General features: G+C 43.0%; 1 protein-coding gene across 1 annotated transcript in view; it reads left to right on the forward strand.

The window, feature by feature from the left end:
• The window catches only part of DNAAF9 (dynein axonemal assembly factor 9), a 117,731-nt gene that overhangs the window by 50,654 nt on the left and 47,632 nt on the right, over positions 1–19,445 (forward strand). The window contains exons 10-20 of the mRNA XM_090286105.1: positions 2,882–3,017; positions 4,985–5,066; positions 6,056–6,092; positions 8,920–9,007; positions 10,190–10,266; positions 11,832–11,876; positions 12,200–12,245; positions 13,866–13,977; positions 14,722–14,792; positions 15,745–15,795; positions 17,089–17,176. Of these exons, the coding sequence (XP_090142231.1) occupies positions 2,882–3,017; positions 4,985–5,066; positions 6,056–6,092; positions 8,920–9,007; positions 10,190–10,266; positions 11,832–11,876; positions 12,200–12,245; positions 13,866–13,977; positions 14,722–14,792; positions 15,745–15,795; positions 17,089–17,176 (833 nt within the window). The remainder of the gene's footprint in view (positions 1–2,881; positions 3,018–4,984; positions 5,067–6,055; positions 6,093–8,919; positions 9,008–10,189; positions 10,267–11,831; positions 11,877–12,199; positions 12,246–13,865; positions 13,978–14,721; positions 14,793–15,744; positions 15,796–17,088; positions 17,177–19,445) is intronic.

The raw sequence follows: 19,445 nt of genomic DNA on the forward strand, positions 1-19,445 counted from the left end.
AATGCCGTAAACTGGGACTTACACACACACACACACACACACATTTATCTCTCACAGCTCTGGAGGCTGGGAAGTCCAAGATCATAGTGCTGGCAGATTCGGGATCTGGTGATGTTACAGAATAGGGGTGTCCAAAAGTCTCCAGAGCCTGCGGGTTGGGGGATGGGAAAAGGAAACAGCTTTTAAGATGCCTTCACATGCCTGTGGCTAGTGGCTAGTGTCTTTGTTACACAGATAGCTTTGATACTTCCAAGGCCCCAAGATGGGAGGGGTTTTGGACCATGGGATGGTACAGAAAAAGCATACAGGGCCTGCGCTGGGTTCTGTAAATGGTCAGAACTGGTTATCGCACACACTGCGTCAGAGGACGCAGTCAGGGGGTTAAAAATAGGCGGCAGACATTTTAGCTAGGTTCTCCATGCAGTTTGCAAGGAGGGCAGAGGAGAACTCCATGCGATTTTGAGAAGAGAGAATACCATGTGGCTTTGAAAGGGCAAAGGGAGAACCATGGGTGATCCAGTGCAACATGACACATGTTTTCCTGAGTGTTATATGGAGGCTGATGACATCGTACCCCAGATCCTGAAGGAAACAGCTGACAGATGAGGGATGGGGAACTTCTGGGCATGTTTTTGGCTTCTACCCTTTTGGGGAGCAAGGAAAGTGCTGAGTCCCATGGGAGAACAGCGCTCTGAGCCGACGTGCTGACTGTCCTCCCAAGGTTGGAATACTGTAAATAAAGACCTGTTTTCCTCAACACTAATTGTTGAGTTTTACACCAAGGCGCCACGTGAAAGAACCCCCTTTCGCTCTGTAACAGTTTTGGCGATTCCAGATGGGACTAATGGAACCTGTAGACAGGTTCACTGTAACAGTGAGGGCCTAATTCCTCATAGATGGCTGTCATTTCTCTGTAACCTCACATGGCAGAAAGGGCTAGGGATCACTCTGGAACCTCTTTTAGAAGATCCTCTTTTATGATCCCATTAATGAGGGACCCACTCTTATGACCTAATCACCTCCGAAATGTCCATTCCTCCTAATAATGTCACTTTGCGGGTGAGGATTTTAACATGAATTTACGGGGATACAAACATTTGGTCCATAGCAGAACGATTTTTTAAAAATATCTAATAGTCATTGAATATTTATTGAGAATATGTGACATAATAAGCAGGAGCCACATGGTTAAAAAATAAACCAGACATGGCCTCTGCCTTGATGGAGTGTATAGTGTGGTGGAGAAATAAGACATTAATCAAACAACCTCACAGAGAAATATATAATTACAAACTCTGGTCGTCGTCGTCGGCAGCCGTCCGTCTCGAGAGACGATGGTGTAGCTTCTTAAGAGTCTGTCTGCACCGCCGAGAATGGCTGTGCAGTCCGACTCGGGAGTGACATGGTATCTGTCTCCTCCCGTGTTGAATCAAGTGCGATGACGCTGAAGCTACAGAGCCTGGGCAGGGTGATATGGAGGGTCTGCTGTTGCCTCTGGTGCCATGAAGGAAAAAGAACATGGTACTGTGAAGATCATAACTGGAGAGTGTGACCTCCTTTTGGGGAAAGAGCTGAATGATGAGTACAGATAGAAGGGAGAAAAGCAGTGGTCCTGAGATGAGAACATAAGAGAAGGTAAGTTAGGCTGAAGTACAGGAGTTGGGAGAGAATGGCCTTACATGGACCTAAAGAAGTTGGCCAGGTCAGACCATGCAAGTCTTTGTTGGCATATGAAAAGTTTTGTCCCTTCTGAAAATAATGTAAAGGCATGAAAGGTTTTGCATATTCAAAAGATCATCCTCTCTGCAACATGGAGAATAGACTGTAGGAGGACGAGTGGAAGCTGGAAACTACGTGAAAGCATTGCAGTTGTTGAGGGAAGAAACGATGGTGATATGGACTAGGCTCGTGGACATATAAATGGAGGGAAATGGAAACAGGAGTGAATTTGCATTGTCGATTGGATGTAGAGGTGAGGGAGCAGGAAAAGTAAAGGAGGCCTCTCAGGTCTGGCTCCGTCCCTAGAAGGATGATGATGCTGTTTATATGCTGCGAGGACCGGAAGGAGTGGATTATGAGAGGAGAAGAGAGAGCAAGCAGCTGAAGGTAAAATTCTAGGAATATACAGAGGCCAGATGGAGGAGGAGAACTGTGAGGAAGACTGAGAAGGAACAGCTTTTGCAGGGGGAGGGTGGCAGATGCTTCTAAAAGACCAAGGAAGGGTGGGCTAACGACCATCCATTGGGTTTGCTATATGCTACGTGAAAGATATTTGGTGACTTTTGCAAGAGCAGTTTGAGTGATATGGCTGAGGATGTGTATAGAAGAGGGTTGAGGTGTGAGCAGAAAGTGAAAACAAAAAACAGCAAGTCTAGCCAAGAGAGGAGGGAAGAAAGGAAAGGGCACAGGGACAGGTAGGTGTGGTGGTGAGAACACTTGCAATCCTACTTTCTTCCTTCCCTCCCAGAAGTTACTCAGGAATTGCTAACAGTTCTGTTGTAGTCTGTCTACAGTCTTGAGTATCACAACTGCTGTCATTCTTTAAAATTTGTATTTTTATTAAAATGCCATTTTACAAAACTAGGATTTTGCTTCATCACTGCAAATTTATAGGACTTCGTTATCAAGAACTAGGACAAGCTGAAAATTAAAACCTGGCTTGAGTTTAGTTATGACCCTAAATGACTAATTCGTATGAGTTAGGAGGAGTCCAAGACATTGGCATCCCTTCCCAACCAGCAAGGGGCATTAGATGGATGATACTGACCACTTTGCTTATACTGCGGGATAACACTTAGAGAAGCCTGAGAACTCACCTACTGGGAAGTTGCCCTGGCCAGGAATCTCTTTTTCTAATCACGTTTTTAATTTGCCACTCCAGCCCTAATAGGCAGCCATTTGTCCTCTTTGGTAATCACTCCACACGAGAAAACCTGAATGCTGGCAGTTTTAACTTCCCCTCTGAAGGACACCTGGTACGGAACACTGGTCCCAGTGGGAGCTTTGCCAAACACATGGTGAGTGGCTTGACTGCCAGGTGCTTAATTGGTTTCATTATAAAATAGGGAGGAGGGGAACTGGATAAAAGGAACCTTTCCCAGTTAGTGTGTTGATCTAACCTTGAACTTGAAGTTGTTTTGGAATGAAAAGAAGTGATTAGAAACTGGCTATTTTTATGTAAGTGCTAGGTATTATTTGAAAGCATCATATTTAATTGTTAGAAATTTGAAGAAAAAAGCTTAAATACTTTCACAAACCAAACTCCTTAAGTCATGAGAATAGTATTGTCAGTAGAATAAGAATTTCAAATTTACTTGAAAACAGACAGTCATTCCAGTCCAAGTTTATTATGTCTTGACTGTTACATTTCAGGACATAAACCTGGAGGATCACTGTCCCTTTACTGAGGGTGCCAGGGAGCAAGCAGGTTTTTGCATTTGATCGTATATTGTCTGCTACATTCTTTGTAAGGGAAACAATAGACTGAAATATGAGACTAATGATTATAAGTCTGTGCTACTGTAATGGAATTTTAAGTATTTTCAAAATGTCTCTGACAATCAAGAAAGCTGAGGAGTAAGCACTATTATTTTTAAATTTGGATTTGGAGAACATGAAACCCAGTTCTCTCTGCACTGAGACTCCAGATATGTCTCCAAGCCAGTAGGGCCACGTGAATGGATGTGCTGTCAGGATCTTGTTGCTTTATAAATGGAGGGCACAGACTCTAAGGAGGAGTTCTTAGGGAAACCCAAAGGCTATGGGGGAGACAAATACAATGACTCTAGGCTAGAGGAATTTGAAGCCCAAGTCAGCTGCAGCTACAGAAAACATTAAACCCAACCCAACTTCCTTTCAGATCAACATAAAACCTTATATCAAGACCTGTTTACCTCAGTTCCTGTTACCTGATATGCCATGTCTGGCCTTCAACAAAAAATAACAAGGCATGCTAAAAGGCAAGAAAAAGCACAGTCTACGGAATAAGACAACCATCAGAACTAGACTCAGACATGACTCATATTTTGGAATTATGATTAACATGTTAAGAGTTCTAATAAAAATAGAGGACAACATGTAAGAACAGATGGATAATGTAAGCAGAGAGATGGAAATGCTAAGAAAGAATTAAAGGAAATGCTAGAAATCAAAAATACTATAACTCATCAGTAGACTGGCAATAGTAATCATATTCACTGCAGCAAATTATATATTAGAATAAGTTCTTATCTCAAGTCTGTAACTTGGAATCACGATATTGGTAATATTACAGGGGAAAAAATGCCATGTATTCTCTCATTACTTCCTTTAAAAAATGGAGTAAAATAGAAAAAAACGAATATTTGTGTCACATTTAGCTAATGTTTATATATTGTGCTAATATCCTTTAGTGGTAGCATTTTTGTGTTTTGTACCTGCTCTCCTGGGAAGCCCTGATGAGAGAGATGTTGGATTTTCAAAAGACAAAAAGGTACCATTATATCTCTATAAATGAAGAACTAAACAGGGAAGAAGAAGAAGAATTTTAAAATCTGAGAGCTTAGCATTTTCTCTTTTGCAAGGCCTATGCACAGAGATGAAATGCAAATGAAGGTGGAAACCTGGGCAACGCCTGCCTTTCTTGAATTTGTAGCTGCCCCCATATCTGCCTTTCATGTTGGCCAAGGCCCTCACTGTGAAAGCTCTGGACTGAATATTAATGGCAGTAAGAACCCAAGCACATTTGCTCTTCTTTAGCATCGTGGGCTGAGTACCCAATAGCAACCTCACATATAGCCAAGGTTAAAAACAAACACATACACACAAGTTACCTTTGGAAAAACAACTATTAAAAGTGATCTTTTCCCCATGCCTTTAAAAAACATTAAATCAACTATTGGTCAAATAAAATTGATTTCCATTAACTAGGACAGTTTTTGTTTCTCTAGTCGTACATGCCTATATCCCTGCTCCTTTTTTATTTTTACTTTTTTCTGACATGCAGGTAGTACAGTGTGTCTCACCAAAGGGACCCCTTGCTTGTTCAAGAACATACTTTTTTGGAACTACTCACATTCCTTACTTGGGTAAGTACCTATAAGTAGTCTTCTCATCAACTTAATAAATAGTTCCTCCTGTGAACCAGTAATCAACTCACGATTTACTACTTTTGCTCAGAAGCTCATAATGCCCAATTTGTAGGCCTCTGAACTCCCTCTCTGTTTGCACATGGAGGGTTGATGTCCTTAACACATTTCTCACAGAATGTATTTCAGCAGGGAAAACTGTTGATTCAGTATATATCAGGTCTAACCACGTGTAAGACTGTGTGCTCAGTGTCAGAGGAAAGGCAAAGGTGAACAAGTCCTAGTTTGAGGTAGCAGGAGGTGTGGACTGCATTGGGAGTTTGGATGACCAGCCAGGTGCCCACCCAGCTCTTTGTGAGGAAAGTGAAGAAATCCACGGCAGAAGGTACCCAGGAACTGGGCACATTCACAGGAGCGAGGGCTCCATGCTTTGGGGCCATCTAAAAAGGCTAATTGGGGCTGCCCATCTTGCTGGGGTAACCAGAGCTGCAGACATCCAGAGAGACATTGAAAAGAACCTCTAGAATGAAAGAGGATCTCAGCACTGTTCCACAGTACATCAGAAACCAGGTTTTCTCCTGGATGTTGTTACATGTGCCAGGAAACTCTGAAAGAAGCATGATTTGGGTTGCATAACAAAGGAAATTAAGAAAGAGGCAGAACTGAGCCTGCTTACTTATACCTCCTACTTTAAAACATTAAAGTAAAAGCAAAAACATTCCAGAGCCTAAGATTCTGTGTCTTCTCTAGGATTTAGTGGTGATGCTGAGCGGGTTGTCAAAGTCAATGTCAGGGGTGAAGGACCAAGGAGGATACTGAGAGAAACTCAGTTTTGCTGTTGTTTGTGCTTCTAGAGTATTTAACTTAAAGGGGAAAAAAATGTAGTCCTTGACATCTCCTTTGAATTAAATTAAGAAATTCTAGCTTCCTTGTGAAGTGCTTGCATCTCCTGTGATCTTATCACATTCTTATTAGGTCCATTTTCACAGGTGATGACAAAAGGCCGCCCAAGAAAACTGAACAAATGTAAGTCTTCATTTCTATTTTAATTTTTCTTTTTCAAAGTTGAGTTACTCAGAAGTTGGGCTGCCCTGTACCTCCTTTTGAGACCAGCAGTGGGTAGAACATTTGCCTAATGAGGTGAGCAGAGCTGTGTAGCTCGCCAGGAGGTTCCCAGCCCCTTTCTATCAGCTGGGAGTCCAGCCTGGCCATCTGCTCCTCTCTACAGAACTCAGAGACTTCCTGCCCGCACATCCATGCATTTAAATGGTGTAACTCTTCTTCATATGTTTTCTGCATAGTGCATTTTTTATTGGGGGCTTTCCTAAAAATAAAACATCCTAAAACCTATTGGGAGAATCAGTGAGAAACCCGCTCTGATCTGAGAAGTGTTTACTCTCAATTTGACACTCATACTTATGCAACAGAACTCGGATCTGAACTCAGGCTCTGCAGCCTTAGAAAGGTCCTAGTGTTGACTTCTCTTCCTCCACAAATAGTTGGAAATCAAAAACAGGAAATTAGTTCATTAACTCTTACATTAGGCTGCCATAACAAAATATCACAGATTGGGTGGCTTAAACAGCTAGAACTTTATTTTCTCACAATTCTGGAGGCTCGAAGTCCAAGATCAAGGCGCCATCAGTGTTGGTTTCTGGTGGCCTCTCTCCTTGAGCTGCAGACCACTGCCTTCTCACTGTGTCCTCACATGGCCTTTCCTCTCTGCTCCTGTGAAGAGAGAGAGAGAGATCTCTGGTGTCTCTTCCTCTTCTCAGAGGGTAATATAATCACACTACAGAAAATTTGGAAAATAGAGGAAAGAAAATAAGATCCTCCATAATTCTTCCTCTCTGGCACTACTCAGTAGTATCTTAATGTGTATCTTTCTGGATTTTTAAAAAACTATACATTTAGTTTTTGTGTAGCTATAATTATAATGTATGTGCATTTTTGTGTGGGTTTTCTTTACTTTATTGATAAGTCAACCACATTCTGATCTATTGGTTGCTTTGTACCTGCTTGTGCTTCCTTGCCAGCTGTACTTAGCCACTGCACTGGGTCCTCATTCTAGACCCTTAGACATTTCACCTAACCCAAATCCATTGGTGCCAGCTTCAGGGACTGGTATTGAGGGGTACTGGGACCCACATTAGGGAATTTGCTGAATCACTGAGCTGGTGGAATTCTTGGGCCTTGTGGTGGCCCAATGAAGGAAACAGCAGCACCATCCAGGCACATAGAAGACTCTTCCCTTGCCATGGGTCTCAGGCCTCTCATCCAGGCCATGTTCTGAGTCAGTAGCCAGGTGGCTTTGTATGTCTGAGGGCCTGTATAGAAGGCCAGATGGGGGAAGGCCTGAACAGTGTTGGTACTGAGTGATGTTTGAATCAAGCTGGGTTGGGGAGGGAGGCAGGGCCCCTTTATGAATCTTTGGGGTTGGCCTTTCTGAAGCTTCATCCTTAGTATTGAGATGTGGAGGATTCTGGTTTTACCTGGAAGTGGTCAAACTCATTGGCAGTGTCCCTGGACCCACTCGTACCAGGACATACCCTTTTGCCATCGCCTGGCCAACAATCTTCAGGATCCATTGATTCTTGGAGCTGTCATTTTGTTATGTGTACTTTTTCTGTCCCTTTTCTTTCTACCCAACTCAAATCTTTGACCTACAGCGTTGGGGGTGTGGTGAGGGAGCCATGGAAGAAATTGGCAGTGTGAGGTATAACAGTCAAAAACCACCAGCCTGAGAGCAGACCTGGGTATGAATCTGCTTAGTCTTCTGTGGCCTTGGACAACTTACTCCATCTCCAAAGGCCCAGCTTGCTTCTTCTGTAACATGAGAGGGTTAGACCAGATCATTTCTGTGGTCATTCCTTCTTTCAAACTCCTGCCGCCTTCCTCTCCCTGTTTCAAGATTCTTAAGCTAAAAAATATATTTTTAGCTAAGGCTTTGTCACTTCTTTGCCAGTCACTTCCCTTACCTTTAAAAGCCTCATAGAGGAGCCTCTTTTCTTTGTAATTATCCTAATAAGATTCTGGGTCTCCTTCCCCTAAATCTGTGGCTCTCAACCAAGGGTAATTTTACCATACCACTCCCACCAGCCCCCTTGCCCCACCAGGACATCTGGCAGTGCCTGGAGAATTATCTGTCCCCAATGCTGAGACTGAGAAACCCCGCCCTAAAGACTGCCAGCCTTAACTCTCCTAGGGGCTTTGGTGGTACTCCCAGCCTGGCAAAGAAGAAAACTTTCTTATAATGACTTTGGGAAGTGTGAAGTCAGGGAGAAAGCAGGATTGGCGAGAGGGGTGCTCTAGGAAGGGAATGCTTTCCCTAAGAAGCCTTTGCTAGTCTAGATGAAGAAAGCTGCTTGGAAAGTGGTCTCCAACTGTTTGTTTGAATTGAAGTGCAGCCCATCTTCTCCCCAGAACAATCTCTTTTGCCCCCTGAGGTTCCAGTAGCAGCCAGCCTTTAGCAGTCCTGAGATGACCTGAAGGTGTGGTGTAGCTGGTCCCTGGAAAAGCAGCAAATCTGTATCACGACACTGAAGGGATTTAGGGCCCTTGGGTAGCTGCTCCCCAAGGACCCACATGGTTTTCTTCCATTGGATTACAAGGAGGGAAGATGGTCTTTTGAACAGAATTAAGAGGAGCTGGCTCTTCCTATGATTTAACAGAGAAGAGTATAAAATCCAATGGGGCAAGTGGCTTTTAAGAGGTTTAGAAATCAGTGAGTTCCATTTTTTCACTTCTCATTCTGGGTGAAAATCAGTCCCTTAGGGAATGTCATTTTTGTGCATGCAGCTTTTGATGAAACCTTGTAATACTGTAGTTAACCTATATTTTTTGTTTTTAAAAGTAGGCTCTTGTCCCAGGTATATGCTGCTGTTATTGAGGCTGTTTTGGCTGGCATTGCATGTTATGCTAAAACTTCCAGTCTAACAAAGGTAATTTAAATACCATCTTTCTCTTTCTTTAGAAGTTATTTTAATGTAAAACTTCTTACCCCTCCGTGTGGGAGTTGTTTTGTTTTGTTTTGTTTTGTTTTTGGACACTTTGTAGTACTCAGTTTTGCGTGAGCTTGGTCCTCCATGGAGCTGGCACCAGACAGAGACGCTTTTAAAGCGCTGAGCTTGCGCTGCCTGTACTGCCTTTGACCAAGCTGCCCTTCTCTGATGAATGACAACTAATCAGCACTTCTTTGTAGATATCTGGTTGTGTTAAGAAAAATCATTCTATAGCATATTATTTTACTTAATAGTTTCTTAAAGGCTTTTGGATGTTAAATATATATGTATATAGCTTATTCTACTGTGTATTTTAATAAAATTTGGTGTGGTTTTTTTTTTTTCTTTTTGAGCTACATAGTTTATTTCCTATAATTCAGTGTTTAAAAAAACAAAACTGAAGATGAGAAAATCTGACTTGCCTTTCCTAGACAAGCACATGTGTTCTCGTTCTCTGACCGTTATCTTCCTTGCTGTTTTGCGGTTAACCTGCCCTGCTGAGTTGGATTCCTATATCTGACCCAGTAAGGAGATGAGAAGAGTCGGCTTGATGCCCCCCAATGCCAATAGGACCTTTCCTGAAGGAAGCCATTTGACATTGGAAAGGTTGTGTATGATGTAGATAGCAGAGAGACTGTAGCGTAGTCACCAGCTCCTTGCCATCTCCCCTCCTCAGTCAACTTGAATTTGGTGCCGACCTCAGTTTCACACCTTTGTTTTTTAACTGATCTTTTGTAACTCTAGGTATTGGAATAGTCTTAGCATTGGGCAAACTCTCTGAGGGCCAGAGTCCCTCCCCCAGGGCCAGGGGAGAGGGGAGGAAAAAGCGCATTTCCAGACCTCACAATGGCACCTTCCCTGCTGGTTACAGCTCACTGGCACATCAGGTTCCAGTGCCCACCTGAATGAAGTATTTCCTGTGAACCCAGCCTGAAGAAGGCAGGCTCCTGTTTCCCTAACATGATGTTTTCAGTTTAATCTATTGATGTATACAAAATAGTCACGGAGAGGGGAGGGACACAGTGTTCTCCTGGCCAAATGTTAGAAGGGCTTTCTATCAGTGCTTTGTACGCTTTCCTGCTGTGAAAGCTAATTGTTTCTGGTTTGTTATTGGTTTTATAGGCCAAGGAGGTAGCTGAGCAGACCATGGGATCTGAGTTAGAGTCCTTCGAGTTGGTGCAGTTTAAGGCAGCCCTACGGTAAGCAATGGCTGACATTTTCTATAAGGACATTTTTTAAATGTGTTTTTGTAAAGACCCTTTCTCCCTTGATGTTCCATTTCCCTTTTGAGGGTATGAGAAAGCCATGTCCTGACACTGGAATGGGAGGCAGATCAATACTGGAACCATCGGACACCTGAAAAACATAGTTTAGAGGTTAGAAAGGTGAAGTTGGGAACATGAGTGCTGAGGTATGTCAGGGTCAGGGGCCCTGGGCATGTGAAGACAGTCACTGCTTAGAAGAGACTTGCCCGGGGCTTTATCTACCTCTCGGATGCAGAAACCCTGAGCCTGGCTATGTCTCAGGATCTAGACACTCTTGGGAATTTGGCTCCCTTGGCATTCTGCCATCACGTATCTCCTTCCACATCACAGTGGCTCTCTGTGGTCCAGTTCACTTGCCCACTGTCCTATGTGAGGACCACCTAGGCGCACCTTTAACAAAGGAGTCAAAAGACACCAGTGTTGGGAAGTCTTTCTAAGAACATTCCTATTCTGTGCCTGTGGTGCTGCAGCTCCGTGCCTCACATTTTCTTACATCTGCAACATTGGGTAATGAGAAGGAACATTTAGAAAGATAAGTCAGTCAATTACTCTGACAAGAATTCTATTTCTGCACCTCCAGGAGTGGAAGAAAGAGCCAGATTTCTTTGGTACAAGGTCTTAGACTTACTTCAGGTTTCCTTTCCTCTGGGGCTTCTGGATCTTGTAACTCTGGCCATGAGAGGGAAGGGAGAGAGTGAGTTTGTTCCCATAAGGCCTTGCACTGACCTGGACTCTCCTTTCCTGGTGACCTAAGTTTGAGGAAACTCTTTTGCGCCCCAGCTGTGTGACCTTGGACAAGATAGGGAGCTCTCTGTGCATCAATTTCCTCATCTCACCCGGTAGAGTGAGGAGGCAAGTTAATGTTAGCTGCTGTCGCAGTGGGGTTTTCTCTGTTACCTTTGGCATGGCTGATACAGTCATTTCATTCCTCTTTTCCTCGTGGCCTTGCCTAAGTCACTCAGCCTTTCCAGGGCAGGCCACCATGCAACACTAAGCTAAGGCCTGGGTCCACCACCCTAGTTGGAGAAAGGAACAAAGAGAAAACACCAGGCAGTGGGAGGAGAATCTTCCAGAGCCAATCCTCTACCTAGGGCCCCACTCCTATGTCTCCACAAGGTCACTGCACTGAGTACTCTCAAACTGCATCAAGTTAGCAAGTCATCTCCTGAGAGGAACATGGGACATGGCCTCTGCTCAGACCCCAAGCAGGGATGGCAGCTTGACCCAAAAGCAATGAAGGAGGAGGAGGATCAGGACATTATGTCAGGCTGTGGGGCAGGAGGCCCTGGGTCAGTAGAGGGTCACTTTCAGTCTGCAGTGGGCAACAGTCCTAGGGTTTTCTGCCCTAGACAGCCCTGAGAATCTGCCCAGGGGGCCATGACTGGTGTTAGCTGCAGGCCCTCTACAGGTGCACGGCAGCAGCGGGTGTTCGGGGAGGGCACCAGCCCTGGGGTCGGCAAGAGCCTGCTGACTGGGTTTGTTTTGTTTTGGGTCTACAGCTCCAAGATGGCTTTTAATATTCATGCTGTGAATAATCAGGGAAGGTAAGTATGTTTGTGATGCACCCTCATTTGGGTAAGTTTTAGAAGCAAAAAGAGAAGAAAGGCTACCTTGTAACTGCTGATAGGGGTTGTCTTCTCACAGTTCCACACCTAGCAGTAGCATCATTCCAGGGTTGAGTCTGGAACTGGCTGTGGTCAGCTGAGACCCTGTACCCTGAGTGTTTCCTATTCCTTCCAAGTGGCCTACATTTGAATTCTGCATACATGTAACCCAGTGTTTTGAAAATCCCTGAGAGAAATCTAGGTTGCTGCCAAGTTGAAAAAAATATTGTAACTGTAATAACTGTCTCCCATCTCTTTTCTAGAATTGTGCCTCTGGACAGTGGAGATAGCTTATACTTTGTGAAGACGGTAAGCAGAGCTCTTATCAGTCAGCTGGCCGGGAATGACTTGTAGAGGTGCATCTATGAGGGGTGAGGAAGAAGTGGGTGGGAGACTTAAGTAGCCCATCCCTTACCTGAGGAGACTGGTCTATTAGCACTGTTTCAGCTGCAGCAGGGGTGAGTCTGCGCTTTCTGAGGGTGCCCAAGCAGCTGTGCCAGGCCCACCACATCCATACTCCTTGGTGGTTGGACTTCCATACAGCTTGATTTTCTGACGGTTCTGAGTGTTATTTGTTTTGAGATCTGCTTGTAATTCTTCCTATGGTTGGGCGAGGAGGCGAGGAGGTGTCTACTTACACCTCCATCTTGACCGGAAGTCTCCATGTATTCTTTTTAATGTTCTCTCTCCCCTTCCTTAATACCAGAAGCCAAATATGAAAGTGAGAGATTAGAAATCCACAGAATTTATCTTCCTGATTGATCTGGAAACCAAAGAAGTGGGACTTCATTGTCACTTAAGAGCAACCATGTAGCTGGGAAGGTTCTGTATCTTCAGATGTTCAGAATTCTTTGAAACAAATTTAGATAAACCTTTCCATTGTTAAGCCTAATTAGAAAGTTAGCCCTAACTGGTGAAGCTCAGTGCATTGGGCTTCGTCCTGCATACCCAAAGGCCTCCAGGTCAGTTCCCAGTGAGGGCACGTGACTGGTTGCGGGCCAGGTTCCTGACTGGGGGCATGCAAGAGTCAGTCCATCGATGTTTCTCTCCCTCTCTTTCTCCCTCCCTTCCCCTCTCTCTAAATAAGTAAACAAAATCTTTAAAAAGAAAGAAAGACAGTTAAATAGGCCCTGGCCAGGTAGCTCAGTTGGTTAGAGCATTGTCCTGATACTCCAAGGTTGTGGGTTTGATCCCCAGTCAGGGCACATACAAGAATCAACCAGTGAATACATAAATAAGTAGAACAACAATTCTCTCTCTTCCTCCCTCCCTCCCTCTCCCCTCCGTCACCCCAACCCCTTAAACCAATACAGTATTCCCTCACTTATCGCGTGTATTACGTTCTAGACACACATACACACACCCCCGCGATAGGTGAAAATCCGCCAAGTAGGAACCTTACGTTTATTTTAGTATTTATATATTAAGGCTTTATAAACCCTTCTCACACACTTATAAACCATTCTCAGTCCCTTATTAACCTTTCCCACTCCCTTATTAACCTTTCCACACTTTTATAAACACTACTTATGTTCTTAAACATATTCTACACTCCTAAACCTACGTAACTTTAACAACATACATATACAGGACCGCAAAATCCCGAGATACAGCGAAAAATCTGCGATAAATAATTAAATATAATATTTTTTAAAATCCTGCATTACAGTGAGGCCGCAATAAGTGAACCGCGATATAGAGAGAGGGACTACTGTAAATTAAAAAAAAATTTTTTTAGGAAAGCCTGTGTTATCCTGAAGTTATCTCCCAGTTCTGAGACGTATTTCCAGATAACTTGAGTTTTTCTCAGAATCTCTCCAGTTTCTTTTTAAATGTACCTGAAAGCAATATTTTGTGATGTTTCTTATGGGTCTCTTCCTGGAGGTTTAAGAGTAACTACTGGTCTGACTGCACTCTAATTTGATACAGGCCTGTATGACTGTCTATGACATCCCTGACTTGCTGGGAGGAAGGGGATGCTTAGGATCTGTGGTCTTCTCAGAATCATTTTTGACATCTCAGATCTTGGTTAAAGAAAAGGGTAAGTGTATATGGTCCCTGGAAAGCAGAGCTTGAAACTTTAATTTTGGCAAAATAAACCATAAACAAAGTCAAAAGACCAGCAATAAACTGGCGAAAATATTTGAATATTAGTGATAAGTAAAAGGGTATATATCCTAATTTATGAAGAGCTCTTATGAATTAATAGGAAAAAGACAAGCTACCCAATAGTAGATGGGCAAAAAATATGAACAGACAGTTCACAGGAATGGAAAAACAAAACAGTTATGTATATATAAAACATATGTATTATCTTTACATATACATATATATGGATGTGTACAGCCTTACTAGTAGTCAAGAAAAAGCAGTTTGAAACAATAGATTCATTCTTTTACCCATTATATTGGTAAAAATTTCTAGAGAAGGATACTATCCAGTATTGGTAGGATGATTTGTTTGTTTGATTTTTAATATATTCACACCTGTACTATCTTGATAAAAATTAAAAGTATAGATAAAAAGGACTAATTTCCAGAATTCTTCATTTAAATGTGTTTCTATTTCTTGTAAATAATAATACAGTTAATCACATGGGGAACCTTTCATTAGTTTCCCTATCTCCTGATGAGGAAGTTTTCATTTCCTGAGGGCATCATACTCTATACTAAGAGGAGAAGTCTCCTACCCCCATCCTGAGAAGGGGGAGGGCATAGCTGTCTGAGGCCTGTAAGGTGGGCTCAGGTGGTGGGCAGTAACCTGCATGTCTGTGGTCTTCCTACAGATGGCACTGTTAACACAGAAACCAGCTTCATAGTCCTGACAGCCGCCATCCCCAGATTCTGCTCCTGGCTGGTTAGTGTCATTCTTCAGGTGAAAGGGATGTAAATGGGGAGAAATTGGGGATGTAAATAAGGAAGAGCCTTTTCCTTGGCTCCCTGGTGGATTGTCAGATCCTGAACTAGCTGCTGTTCAGGAATGGAAGTTTTTATCCCAGCTTTTTCTTTATACAAACGAATCTAGTTTATTTAATTCTCGTAATTTTGGAAAAGTTCGAAAAGAAATGAACTAAATTATCTGGGTCCCTATTAAATGTGGAAAAGGAAAAATATTAATACCCCCATTTTATAGATGAGGAGACTGAGGATTATCAATTGACCAACCTGTTCGGGGTCACACACAGATAGTGAGGAGTGGATTATGTAGCTCCATTCTTTGGTCAGAATGGTGGCTACTGAGTTCGTACAATGGTGTTTCTCTATGTGTGGAAAGGCCCCATTTTCATCAGTAGGACTTGGTCTGAAACTCCGTTGTCTTGGGACATAGATAGTATGACAGCAGTGAGTCTGGTAATGGTCTGAGTACCCATTTTAGGAGCTCTTTATATTCTGTTTCTACAGTTCTTGCACGGATAGAGAAGAGCAAGAGTTATCCTCAACATGAACATGTTTAAATGAGAATGCACTCAAAGTATTTTAATATGTTCTGTTTCCTTCATCCCCAATAATAGTTGCTTTTCTTTGAAGTGTAAGTGGAGACTAATATATCCTCTCCACATAGCATAGGCTCATTTAGCAGAACCTCAGGTCCTAGTGAGAGAGCCTGTCATGGCCTTGGGTTCTGAGCTTTGATGAACAGCAGCCAACTCTACCAGACATGAGGACCTGAGAGACTGGATTTGGTGGAGGGACTGCCCAGTCAGTCTCCTGGAAATATTCTAATCCGGGGATGGAGTGGGGGTGGAGACACCTAGCAGAATTTTGCCCTTGAAGTAGTAACTGAAAATCTGTACTCCTTTTGGACACAGGTAGAAGATAATGAAGTAAAATTATCTGAAAAAAACCAGCAAGCAGTGGAGGTAAATAGCCCTCTCAGTCTTTTTTTTTTTTTAAGTATATTTTATTGATTATGTTGTTACAACAATTCCAATTTTTTCCCCTTTGCTCCCCTCCACCCAGTACCCCCCTTCCCCCAGCAATACCACCCCCCTTAGTTCATGTCCATGAGTCATTCATATAAGTTCCTTGGCTTCACCTTTTCTTATATTCTTTTTTTTAAATTAATTAATTAATTTTTTATAACAAGAAAAAATAATAATTCCCCCCTCTCAGACTTAAGACCCTTTATAATCTTATAAAGGACAATGGGTGAAGGTCTTGTGCTTCTCTAGCTGCTTCAAGCTGGACATGGTCATCATCCTACCTACCCTTGGGTCCAGAAATCCCTAATAAGAGTGAGGGTGTGGAGGGGAGGGTGCCCTTCCCACATGGGGAAGGATCGTGCAGACTCCAGATCAGTTGGCTGTCCCTGAACCACAGCATGCTCAGTTCAACAGGCTGGCATCCTTGTTGTATTCTGGGGGCAACAGCTTTGGCAACAGGGTTAAAAGACATCATTCAATCCATAAGCACTAGATGACAAAAGGCAGGGATTAATTTTTCCATGTCCCACATTAGGGAGAAAAAGGCTTCTTTGGAGGAAGGTGTGCAACGCACGTCACACCTGTCCAAAACCCTTTTGCCTGCTATACTTAGTTTGGGCTGAGGGGAATATTTTAGGTTTCCCCCCAGCCTTATTCTTAATGTTAACATCATATCAAAATGAAATGTCAACAGTATATATAAAGATAATTGAAAGTGTCTCATTTTAGGACTAATCTAAAGGATGTGTACCTCTTTGTCTCAAAACCTGTTTCCCAGCAGAGCTCTAGAAATAACAATTTATGAGGTATACAATTAGAAGGATTCTTTCTGCCATTTCTGCCTTGCAGTGTTATTTTTTTAATCTCCCAATACTATTAAAAGCAGATCTCAGATTGACCTAGACATGCAGAGCTGAGAGGTTAAAGCTTTAGGCCAAGAAGAGCCACCTCCAGTAGTTAGAAATTTACTGGAACATGAACAGGCATTGCAAGCTTTGGTGCCTGGACTCACAGAGGACGTTACATTCTTTTTCTCAGCACAAGTCAAAGGATTCCAGTAACATGACAAAGATCCAAACAATGCCAAAGATGGTGGAGGAGATTGGATATATCTGAGGCTGACTCAGCAGCTTTTGTAGACAACCATGGCAAGAAGAATTTTGATTCTGTGTATGTTTATGCTATGAATCACTTGCTCCTTGTGTTTTGTTTTTGTTTTTGTTTTTAAAGGGGGATGAGTGTTTCCTGGGAACTTTGCTAACAGGAGGAGAGGAAGCATACCTTTATTCCAGTAATCCACAGTCCTGGCCTGAGGAAGGTGAGCTGTGTCTTGGTCCTTCTTTTGTAGGTATCAGCATATGTATTGTGATTAATAATACATCTGATACTTGAAAAGGCTTGTTGGGTACAAGTGTTTTCTTCCAGCTTTTCCCTTTGATCCACCCATTTTTCAGAAGAAGAACCATGTTCTAGGAAGGGCTGGCCCCAAAACTGCACCTGGTCCTCTTGTTGCTGGCCGAGAATTTCTCTCAGATCTGGCTAGAGCAGCAACATGTGCAGAAATAGAATCTGTAGACCTACACAAAATCTGGATGAGTTTTCTATTGCTCTGTAACAGATTACCACAAACTTCATAGCTTAAAAGAACACACATTTATTATCTCATAGTTCTGTAGGTCAGAAGTCCAGGCAAACTTCGCTAGATTCCTGTTTAGGGTCTCATAAGGTCAAAGTCAAGGTATCAGCCAGACTGGGCTCTCATCTGGAGGCTCTGGGGAAGAACCTGCACCCAAGCTCATCCGGATTACTAGCATATCCAGTTCCTTTAGGTTGTAGAATTGAGGTCCCATTTTATTGTTGGCTGTGAGCCAGGGCCACTCTTAGCTTCTCATTCCCATGGTCCTTGCCCTTTGACCTTTCTACCTCAGCAACAGAGAACCTCCCTTGCATTGTTGAATCTCTCATACTTTCATCTCTGAATTCCTCTTCTGCTACCACCAGAGAAAACTCTGCTTACAAAGGGCTCCTGTGACTAGAGGAGATGCACTCATATCATCTTTCTTTTACCCTATAAGGTCACTTGGACACAGGAGTAACACTAAGGGTGAAGGTTATGGGGGCCATCTTAAACTACTTCTTTCCACAGTCTACTCTCTGGCCCACGGTTCATGTCTCTGTCACGTGCAGAATATAGTCACCTCCTCTTAAGTCCTCATCCCATTATGGTAACAACTCAAAGTTCAAAGTCCTAAATCTCCTCAGCTCAAAAATCTAAAATTTCATCATCAAGATCATCTAAATCAGGTATAGATGAGGCCTTGGAGTGGAATCCATTGAGTACCACTCCTGAATGCAGTTGCTCTCCATTTGTGGCCTTGTGAAACTAAAGAGACAAGTTACCTGCCCCAGCCCTCCTAACACTCTGGATGGGACTGGCATAGGGTAACAGTTACAGACATTCTGGTTCAAAAGGGGATAAATTGAAGATAAAAAGGAGTCACCAGTCCACTGCAGCTTTGAAATCCAGCTGGGCAAAATCCGGTTTCTGGATTAGTTTTAAAGGCCTGGGAATAGTCCTTCAGTACTTTTAACTATGCCCTCTGAGTGTGCTCTGTCTCTCTCTCTTTTTTTTTTTTTTTCCTTTTTTAAAGGTTTTATTTATTTCAGGAGAGAGGGGAAAAGAGAGAAACATTGATGTAAGAGAGAAATATTGATCGGTTGCCTCTGGGACACTCCCCAACCAGAGACTGACCCCGCAACCCAGGCATGTACCCTGACCAAGAATAGAACTGGCGACCTTTTGCTTTGTGAGATGACACCCAACCAACTGAGCCACACCAGTCAGGGCCCAAGTAACATTTTTCAATGAGTTCTGTTCTTTCCCTGTTAAGATAGAGCCATTTTGTGGAAGAAGAGTTGTGACTTACTCCACAAATTTTCAACCTCCACTAAGCAAATCCCCTTTCTGGGTCATTTGTTCTTGAAAATAATTCTGTCCAGTGGCAAATTCATCTCCCTTTTTCTCAGATCACTGGTTCAGCTTCTGCTCTTCCACTCACATTGAAGACAAAGCACAAGGAGTTCTGGTGCTCCACAAAATGCTGGGTTAGTAAGAAATAGCATTTGTCACTGTTCCTGTGCTATAGCCCATGCATTTCTGTCTCTCCAGATGCTGCTGCAGAGGACCAGAGAGTCTGGAACATTTGCTGAAGGCAGGGAGAATGGGCCTGTGCTGCCCGCCTTGGGCGAGACGGCAGTGTCCTAAGGCAGGTTGTCGACGCTACTCAGAGCTGCTTGAGCTCTGTCATAGTTAAGCCAGTGATAATAGTTAGCAAGGATATTTGCCAAGTTAGTTTGTACCTTAGCAAAGGGCCTTGTTACAAAAATAATCTTGTATTGCGCTATCCAGCAAGATTCAGTGTATCCTGGGGTCTCTATACAAGAATAAAGGGCACAGCCAGGGATTTCTGGAGCCTTGTTGTCACACTCTTCTGAAAGCTTAGAATTTTCAGACTTTCTTAGTTCCTGAAGGAAATGTAGTTTAAATTAGGGAATGGTTTCATGAGGAGGAAAATTCAGAAGGAGCA

Source organism: Furipterus horrens, unplaced genomic scaffold (assembly GCF_987537825.1).
Source record: "Furipterus horrens unplaced genomic scaffold, mFurHor1.1.pri manual_scaffold_8, whole genome shotgun sequence".
Classification (NCBI taxonomy): Eukaryota; Metazoa; Chordata; class Mammalia; order Chiroptera; family Furipteridae; genus Furipterus; species Furipterus horrens.